Source organism: Corylus avellana, chromosome ca1 (assembly GCF_901000735.1).
Source record: "Corylus avellana chromosome ca1, CavTom2PMs-1.0".
In the NCBI taxonomy this organism is placed as follows: domain Eukaryota; kingdom Viridiplantae; phylum Streptophyta; class Magnoliopsida; order Fagales; family Betulaceae; genus Corylus; species Corylus avellana.
The window spans coordinates 34,849,255-34,859,969 of NC_081541.1; the positions used below are offsets into that span (position 1 = coordinate 34,849,255).

The 10,715-nt window shown below is 34.8% G+C and overlaps 1 protein-coding gene across 1 annotated transcript; it reads left to right on the forward strand.

Annotated features, from left to right (window-relative positions):
- The first annotated feature begins 5,496 nt into the window (after positions 1-5,496).
- On the forward strand, positions 5,497-7,645 carry LOC132190210 (3-ketoacyl-CoA synthase 4-like). The gene has a single exon (XM_059605131.1). It carries the CDS (start codon positions 5,889-5,891, stop codon positions 7,407-7,409), a length of 1,521 nt encoding a protein of 506 aa, XP_059461114.1. The 5' UTR covers positions 5,497-5,888; the 3' UTR covers positions 7,410-7,645.
- The last annotated feature ends 3,070 nt before the right edge of the window (positions 7,646-10,715 follow it).

Below are 10,715 nucleotides of genomic sequence, written 5' to 3' on the forward strand. Positions count from 1 at the left end.
GAGAAATGCTACATTTTTTTTTATTTTTTCCTAAAAAAAAATGTTCTTCAATTGACGTGTCATAATCTTATATAATCTATTATTTTAGAAAATGTGTTATCATCTCATGAGATTGTCATATATCATTTCGGAAGCAAATTTTAGAGAGAAATTTTAGAATGTATAACATTTTTTTTTCTTCTTAAAATGTATGTTTGGATTATCGAAATATGTGTTTTGGCCTATTTCAAATTTGCAATCCTATTTTGACCGTTTCAATTTGTTTTGGCCTGCATTTACGTTTCTAATTACTATAATCATCAAAGTAATCTGAAACATAAATGTGAAATGCTCTTCTTAAACATCAAATTAGGTTAAATTGGGATGCTGGACCAACTAAAATCAACGCATAAGAATTGACATTATTGTTAGACCACGACATAAAGGTGCTTGCATCTATGAACGCCAAGAAAATTGTACTTTTGGATACGGTAGCAGCAATGGCATTGGCGGCATTGAATGTTGCATGTATAATTCAATCGAGATTTTGGGTTGCAGCAAATTATAGCAAAAGGAGATGCAATGCAGATAGTGATGGAATGTGATGGAATGTGATGAATTTGAAGGGCATAAATTGAAATAAATTATAGATTGAAGGGGTTTGGTAGCCAACCCTGCACTAATAGCTATTAGTCAAACATGATAATGCATGACACAATGGTAGATGGTGTAGCATTGATTCAATAGTTTGGTTCCATTTGCCGTTGCTCACATGAAATCTGTCTAAGACAAGTACGGTGAGTCAAATACAGACAAGGTGAGCAGACTTTAATAGCCGTTGTATTCAATAAAGTTTGTTATAATTACTGCCTGCGGGGGAAGGTGTGGGTTGGCACTTGGCCGTTGAAATTAATTGTGGAAGCGTAGGATTGGTAAATGCTAGTGACGTGGATGACGATCTTGTTGGCAGAATTTGAAGACACGTCGCCAGAAAAAAAGGTGGGAGAAAATTGACATAGGAAGGTTTCAAGCTTGGTGGCAGTTCAAAAAAGTCAAAAACAATTATTATTATTTGTAATTATCTCTAAAAACAAGAAAATAACTTATAATTTATCTTAAAATTTATTATTCAAAATAGAAATACTACATGGATTACACAAGTTAATTATAAATTAATATGACAATTCATGGTAATTATTAAATAATTAAATCTGGTTGTGCTTGATGTGACAATACCTTATATATGGACTATCATGTTTGTTGGTAAAGTTTGCGTGACACTTATGACTTATAACATTTGATTATGACATGACATAACAAATTTATTTCTTGTTCATCTTTTGTCTATATGTAGGGGCGATTTTGAATTTCTTGTATGGAGACGAATAAGACTATTATTTGAGAGATTCTAAACCTTTTAGAGACTCAAACACACTCATCATAATGTATTATAGATAACACTATAAGATATTGTATCCTAGTACTTTGACGTAAAACTAACTACACTGCAAGATAAACTATCGAGGCACTCTTTGACAACCCATTCTCCTTTCCTCAGTATTATTCACGTTTCATTTTCTTAAAAAAATTAACATCAAAATATTTTTAAATTTTTATTTTTTATATAACATAATTCATTTTTTACTACTATTTAAATAAACAAATTATTACAAAATAAATTTTTTTTTCATACCAAACATTCTCATATATATATATATATATATATATATATATATAAAAGGCATATTACAAGTTTTTTTTTTTTTTTTGATGAATATATATTACAAGTTATTTATTAAATTGTGATTACTAAATTTAGAGTAATATGAAATCGTCATATATTTTTTTGTATTTTTTTAAACATGACAAAACAACTGAAAAGGACGCCTACCAGTACCCACCTAATGCGTACAGTCCATTTAAAACATGAATTAAATTTAATTCCAAATTGGTTCGATTTTCTGTTTTGAGCATCAATTGAAAAAACAAAAGAAAAAAAAAACATGTCTGCCCAAGAACAGGAGAGACCTCCGTTTCATTATGCGTGGTTTCAACCGATTGAGCTACCTTTTGGAAAAAAAAAAAAAAATTATATTTAAAAGGAATAGGTGTCGTTGGCAAAAAAAAAAAAAAAAAAAAGATGGTTTTAATATTGGTTTAAAATTATGTAAGAGATTTAGTTTGTGATTTTTCCAAAAGAATATGCAGGTAATTTATATGTGATTATTCTTAACCATATGTAGATAATTTAGAATTTGTCTGAAACATATTAAAACCATCATTCATTCACTTGTAGAGAGCATCGAATGACGAGAGACATTTATTTGAAGTAATTGTAGTATGGTTGCCCTTTAAATAGTTGCAACTTAGTGTGGATAATATATGGTATTATAATAGTAGTTATGAATAGAGTGAGATGTAGTTAGTAGTGCTTATTATCATACATATAATAAGTGAGATCTATTATTATAATAATAATAGGATATAACTTGAATGTTACTTATCATTTTTTTTGGTTGTTGTAATTCTACACGAGCCTACTAAATAATCAATACAAAGGTCCTAAGCTTAAAACTTATTATATATATATATATATATATATATATATATATAATAGAAGCTCACTCAAACAGTCTATTACATGAGAATAATTGAACACAATTGACAACTTTGAGCCATCACAGTATTAACCCTTATTGTAATTTAAAGAGACATATCACCAAAACTAACAAAGATGATAAGAAGACTTGGGTAAAGCGTCTTTCTCTTTGATATCTTTCTTTGTTTTCCATACAAAATACCGCTGATTGGTCCATAAAACTTCATTTGATTATTTTCTTATCTTTTGGAAGCTGTCAACGAGCAAGGAATTTTTTCAAACTTTTCAATTATAAAAGGACCCGTGCTTTGAAGGTGTCCAAGTTATATGCAAATTCACAAGCAATTGTAGTAGGGATCCAATTCAATATATTGTAGAAAGGTCAAAGAGGCATAGAAGTATTAGAAAATCAAATGTGGTGGCTACAGGCTTATTAAATACTTCTCCGCGCAACGATAACGTGTGAGTGGGGCCAAAAATGATCCACAACAAATGCCAACCTGCCCGGTCAAAGTGAACAACCTGGCCACCACAGTGATTTATTATTAATGTTTTGGCCGAAGGTTTCTGTTTTTTTTTTTTTTTTTTTTTTTGGGAGGGGAAATTATCATTTTTCCCCACGAATTAAAATGCCATAACTATTTCTCCCATCAATTGCCAATTTTACATTATGACCTCATCAAACTACCATTTTGTTACCAAAATTCTCATTTCGTCAGTCAACGCCGTTAAGTCGGATGGTCAATTGTACTGTTCACGATATTGTTTCGTCAGTCAACGATCACGGTACTGTTCACGCACATGATGAATTGATCGTCTGACTTAACGGCATTGACCGAAGGAGAAGGAGTTTTTGGTGACGAAATTGTAGTTTGATGGGGTCGTAATGTAAAGTTTATAGTTGGTAGAGAGAAAATGGTCATTGCGTGGTAGTTTATGGGGGGAAAAGGATAATTTCCCTCCCACCCCAACCTTTTTTATTTTTTTTATTTTTTTACTTTTTTTAACTTAAAACATGACGTGACTTTTAAAATTACTATTAATTAACCGATGATTTTAAAAGTCACCTCAATTTTTTTTTTTTTTTTTTTAGTAATAGAGTGATTATTATAGATTGCTAAACAACATTAAGCATAACGCTCTACATATATAATATTCAAAACACAATGGAGAGTTTTCTCATTAAAACCTTGCTCCACGACGAGAGATAGCGCTTCTTTCGCAAGGCGATGGGTTGTACCATTGGAATTAGAATCATCTCTATTTTATTTGAACTAGAGAGGATTCTGTTCCGTACCATTGAAGTGTGTCTAACATGATTAATCTTTCATCTTTGAAGACAATTTAATATTTCTCAAACTTTCTCATTTTTAAAATAACACAATAATGACACAAAAATAAGTTCAAAAATTAATGGGATTCATCATTTATTGGCTTCTAGAAGACTAGAACTGCACGATCAGTTGGACAGGTGGGTGTAGATATGACTCATATGAGGACAAGGACGCCCGTCTCAACCCTCACCAATGTCAATTGGGGAGTTGTCATAATTGGACTACATTATATTTTCCAGTTTCGTGTTAATTTAAATATGGTTTACAAATAAGATACGTGAACGGGACCAAAACTTCATATTGTGAGCTCTCTCTCTCCCGGTCGCATGAGCGTTATAAGTTGTTTTCTTATTATTAGACAGCACTTTAATGAATCACATCTCGTGTTATGTCTTGTCTTTCGTTATGATATAGTTTTAATAAAGTAACAAGATATGATGTGTGTACCAAAATGTAGCGTTATCTTATATTTTGTTGAGAATATGGAAAGTGATTGAAGTAAAGCATCAAGATCACGGTTAATAGATAACTTAAAACATAAAATATTTAAAATTGTTTTAACTTTTATGTCGTATCAAAACACTTTTACAGAAATAAAATAAAATAAAAGTATCCTACAAAAAATTAACAAATGGAACCAATTATAGCTTCTTAATACATGCCATAAGCCAATAAAATTGTTAGAATATACGGAAAATATAATATTTTTCGTAGATTCTATAATTATGCTGATATCAAATAATCTATATTTATGGGTTAAAAAAAAAAGTTAATGAGCACAATGTAATTCATAGGGATATTCCGAGTGGTAAACGTAGATGTCTAACACCGAACCACTCGTAAGTTCTTTTTGTTCATTCTCTTTCTTACTTCCGCTCAATATTCTTACATCATTATTATTTTAATATGGTATCAGAGCAATTTAACAAAGATAAAACTGTAAAAGTGAGTAAATGATATGATTTGAAAGTGCCAATATTAATTTAGGATAAATTCAAAAGATGTCAATGTCTAACTATATCAACATGCTCGTATGGTGCCTTCAAAATAATTTTTGATGAGCACCTTAGTCTTATCTTAAAAGAGTCAGCAGTTGAGTTTTTTATTTGAGCAGTTAGCAGTTGGGAACTTGGGGTCATGCAATAATAAATGTGGATATCTTTATTTATTTGTTTGTTTTTTTATTTTATTTTACATCATTACACATTCTTTTCAAACTCTTAAAAAAAAAAAAAAAAATCCATCCGGCACTCATTAACAAACAAAGCTCTGTCCTGTAAGAATTCCAAAAATAATGTCCCCAACTCTTACGTTATTTTTTCGTAAAATTTTAGTTTCTCTTGTGTTGTTTTTGAGTCAATTTAAGAATGACGTGGTTATTAAAATTATCATTTGATCAAAATTCAAGAATGATCGATCATAAATTAAATAATAATTTTAATAGTTATGTCATTCTTGAAGGAATTAAAAAAAAAAAAATTGGAGCATTACTCTATTTTTTTATTTTTTATTTTTAGTACAAACCAACACAGATTAAAAAAACCCAAACAAGCGTCAGTTCCGAAGCGAAGACGTGCAGAGAAGCCACTTTGAACCTTCCGCTCCCTTCTGGCTGACTCTTTCAAATCCCCCCTCCTCTTTTTTCTTCCCTATAAATTTGATTTCTCCCACCAAACAAACACAGAAAATAGCCATCGTATTCCTCAACAACAAGATTCCTCAGAGAGAAAGAGGTTGCAGAGGAAACAGAACAGACCAACCTCGTCACTCTTCTCACTCATTTTCTCATATATCTACGTGGTCCGTGATGATCTGTACTGGGTCGTTGCTTTAGTTGTATCAAACCCTTCTAAAAGCCCATCCGACAACCCCTCCAACCATATTTCTCTCAGATATCCTATCCGTCTTCACCATCTATATTATAAACCATCAAACTCCCCCAAATCCAAAATCCATAGAAACAGAATTTTCCCATCATGAGCACTGAACCCGCCGCCGCATATGGGGTTCGGATCCACCAGACCCGGAGGCTACCGGACTTCCTCCAGAGCGTGAATCTCAAGTACGTGAAACTGGGCTACCACTATCTGGTTTCCCACCTCTTGACTCTTTGCTTGGTCCCTCTCATTGCCGTCATTGTCATTCAAGCCGCCCAGCTCAAACCCGACGACATTCACCAACTCTGGCTCCACCTCCAGTACAATCTCCTCAGCGTCGTCATCTTCTCCGTCGTTCTCGTTTTCGGATCCACCGTCTACATCATGAGCCGCCCGAGATCCATCTACCTCGTTGACTACTCCTGCTATCTTCCTCCCTCGCATCTCCAGGTCCAGTTCCACCGCTTCATGGAGCACTCCAAGCTCACCGGCGACTTCGACGATTCGTCGTTGGAGTTCCAGCGCAAGATTCTCGAGCGCTCCGGTCTCGGCGAAGAGACCTACGTCCCGGAAGCTATGCACTACCTTCCTCCCAGGCCGTCAATGGCGGCGGCGAGAGAAGAGGCAGAGCAAGTGATGTTTGGCGCCTTGGATAACCTGTTCGCGAATACCAATGTCAAGCCCAAGGATATCGGTATTCTCGTTGTGAATTGCAGCCTGTTTAATCCAACGCCATCCCTTTCGGCTATGATTGTCAACAAGTATAAGCTGAGGGGTAATATCAGGAGTTTCAATTTGGGCGGAATGGGCTGCAGTGCTGGTGTTATAGCCATTGATCTTGCTAAGGACATGTTGCAAGTTCATCGGAACACTTACGCAGTTGTTGTTAGCACTGAGAACATCACTCAGAATTGGTACTTCGGGAACAAGAAATCAATGTTAATACCCAATTGCTTGTTTAGAGTCGGCGGCGCCGCCGTTTTGCTATCCAACAAACCGGCGGATCGGCGGCGAGCTAAATATAAGCTTGTACACGTTGTGAGGACACATCGCGGAGCCGACGACATGGCCTTTCGTTGTGTTTATCAGGAGCAGGATGATGCTGGGAAAACCGGGGTTTCTTTGTCTAAGGACCTCATGGCAATTGCCGGTGGAGCTCTTAAGGCTAATATCACGACTATGGGTCCCCTTGTGCTTCCTCTAAGCGAGCAGCTTCTTTTTTTTACTACCTTGGTGGCCAAGAAACTGTTCAATGCCAAAGTGAAGCCTTATATCCCGGATTTCAAGCTGGCTTTCGACCATTTCTGCATTCATGCTGGCGGGAGGGCTGTGATTGATGAGCTTGAGAAGAATTTGCAGCTTCTCCCTCAACATGTGGAGGCTTCTAGGATGACTCTGCACAGATTTGGTAACACTTCATCCAGCTCGATTTGGTATGAGCTTGCTTACACAGAAGCCAAGGGGAGGATGCGAAAGAGGAACCGGGTGTGGCAGATTGCATTTGGGAGTGGTTTCAAGTGTAATAGTGCAGTTTGGGAAGCCCTGAGGAATGTAAAACCTGCGCCTAATAATCCATGGGAAGATTGCATTCACAAGTATCCGTTGCAGACAGTTGGATAGCCCGACCGCAATTCGGTTTTGGCTCTTGTTTTACAGAATTGGGATGCCTTGATAGTTTGAACTTCGCAATTATCTTGTTCTTCTGTCCTCCCTATCACTTTTCATGTTTAGAATTTTATTTTTTGGGTCCTGCTATGTGTTGTTTGATCTTCAAAAGCCATAATATGTACCTTGCTTCTTGTACTTTGATGTTATATATATATATATATATAAGATCCAGTTGTGCATGGAGTTCATTTCATCTACTTTGTGACAGAATTTGAATGCATAAATTCCAATTCAAATGAAGCGCACGGACAACAGCTGCTATGGGAACAGAGAGTTTCTCAATTTTCATTTCCACATGGTTTCCTGAAGCTTCCTCATGAAAGCACCACCCTTGCAAGCCTTCGGTGCATGCAGATTTATCTCAACTATATTACCAAACACCTGTGTGCTTGTATGGGTAATTCTATGACAGTGATATTTCTGAGAACTTTATTGCCTTGCGGCAGCTGAACACTAGCTATTCTGTCCTAGCCAAAGATTATGCAGGAGAATTGCATGGGGAACCCACTTTTGCAAGATGATGTTTGGTATTGTCCAGTATATTGATTGCTTGTACATATAGATCCACCTATCAAAGTCTAAACTTCACAGCATTCACCCTTCTTTGGGTTGGTGGACCCTGTACGGGCTTTCTCACATTTGATCTTCGGATCACAAACTTCGTATCATAGTTTATCACTCAAAAGAGAAATGTTACCGTTCCTCTTAGTATTCTGTTAATCATACGTGGATATTGCTTTCCAAAAAAGCAGGGAAAAAAAAAAAAAAAAACTTACTCCATCGGTACCTCAAGAATAAAATTTAAAAAAAAAAAAAAAAAAACAATATTTACGTAGAATCAGTAAAACACCTTTTAAAAAATTAGATATCATGATTCGGGATTTGGATACTATGCAATTTATTGTCCTAATTGCTAGAAATTATGATACAGCTTTGTGATGCCCTAGATGTGGTGCAGAAATCTAGGTAGGTGTTATTTACAATTTATTAATTTCCATCACCTGTCTAAAATTTACTTGTCTTGCCATGTGGCTTCTGCAGTTCTGCAACCAGTTTTGGGCGACTTTGGGTGATGGGGATTGGGGAGTGTCTTATCATATGGAATCATGGCTAAAACTCTTCTTTACTCTTACTCTTTCTGAGTTTTGAGGGGTCTCATAGGCTCTACATCTACCTACTACATATGTAAAATAAAATTAGGCAAAAGGTATGATGTCTGAGGCCTTCTATCTTTACTGAGCATTATGAAATAAATTTGCTATATATCTTCATAGACATGCTGAAAACAATCACCATGGCTAGATTTTGGATTATGCTCTTTGCATAATTGTTATACGTGAGTTATCTTGGGCTCATGTTTGTTTCTGGGAAATATAACAGAGCCATTGCTGATTAAATCTTGACATATATATGTCCTTGATATAATGGGAAAAGAGGCAAAATCTCTCTTATCAGTCCTTTCCAAGTTTATCCACTTTTGGAGATTTCCTTCTTGCTTGTATCATTGTATATCTATCATTTTCCCTCCATTTTCTTTTAGCCGAAGCTTCCTTCAACCCAAAATGCCATTGCTGATTAAATCTTGACATATATATGTCCTTGTTATGATGGGAAAAGGGGCAAATCTCTCCTTATCAATTCCTTTCAAGTTTCAAGTTTATCCACTTTTGGAGACTTCCTTCTTGCTTGTATGATTGTATCTATCATTTTCCCTCCATTTTCTTTTAGCCGAAGCCTCCTTCAACCCAAAATGAATAAGGGTTTGTTTGGAATTGCAGTTTCAATTAGTACGATTCAAAAAGTTTTGTTTTTAAAAATTGCGTTTTTGAAATTGCTACGTTTTAAAATCGCAAAGGCGTTTGGTAAAACATATAAAAAAAATATTTTTATCAAATATTTGTTATGCGAAACAGTAATTTTTGTTTAAATTTGGGCTTTTTCAAATAAGCGCACCCTAGTCTACTTATAGAAATCACATTTTTTTATTCTTATTTTATATTAATTGTTTTAAATCGTAGTGTCAAACGTCTTACGTTTTGCGATATCTTTTAATAATATAGATTATTCTTACGAAATCCCAATCCCAAGTGCACCCAAAGTAAATATATAAAACTTTTGGTAATATCCCTATTTCACATGCATTGTAACAAGAAATCTGTGGTAATTAATATCCTTTTAGTCATGAACCCTTAATTTATATCCTTGGACTTGGGTCAGTTAGCCCATTAAAAGGACTGACCAGCCCAGCTCCAAGTTAGCCCAATAATGTTGCTATTGGTGAGGTATCAAGAAATTGAATTCTCAATTTCCACAATTAATATTTGTGTCTTACCAAATTAGGAACATGGGGCCTCGGTTTCTCCTCCTCCTAAGACAAATCAAGCTCGATTTGGGCCTAATGTCTCACAGTCTTGGTCGTTTGCTGATGATCGTATCCAAATATTTTGGATTAAAATTGGGGAGTTTGAATTGCATGCAATTTAAGCAACTTTATAGCAAGCAGGTGTTATTATGATCAGGTCCAAATAGAATAGTCACAGTTAATTTTTCCCATCTACCTTTCTTTATTAGAAAAATAAAAATTAAGCAACTTTACATAGGTGAGGCTGCGAAACCCACATTCCTCATGCAGGTCAGGTTCGACTTTGAGCTGCCTGGAATAGGTAGGCCCTGTAGTTCACTCTCTTTAGGGTTTGACCTTTTTACCACACTACCCTATATAATTCCTTCGAACGGAAGACAACGAATGTAAGTTTTTTAATACAAGATTCCGTTTAATATTGCAATTTTGCAAGTTAAAAGTGAGTTTTTAAACAAAATCGTGAATAATGTCCAAACTTAGAAGTACGCTTTTTTTAAAATGACAGAAATTTTTTCAAAACTAATTTGTAGGAAATTTCCTCAAACCTAATCTAATAAGTGCTAAGTCTCATCTGTCACATGTTTTCTTTAATATTTTAACGATAATTTATTGTCATTCTATTAATTTAGGAATCCAAACATTAATTTTTTAGAAACTAAAAAATATTAAATAACGTGGGATAAAAAAAAATAGTAATTTAAAAAATTTAAATCTCAATGGAATATATGAACAGCTCAGATAACGTAAACAAATTTCGTTTTCTATTTGGCATTGACTTGGAATTTCTAAACTAAAGGATGGTTACATCATGGGATCGGGATCCCCTGCAATTGAAAGTAATTGGAGAGTCTGATGTTGAGGGATCTTGGCCGTTGATGAAATCCAATGGTGTAAGA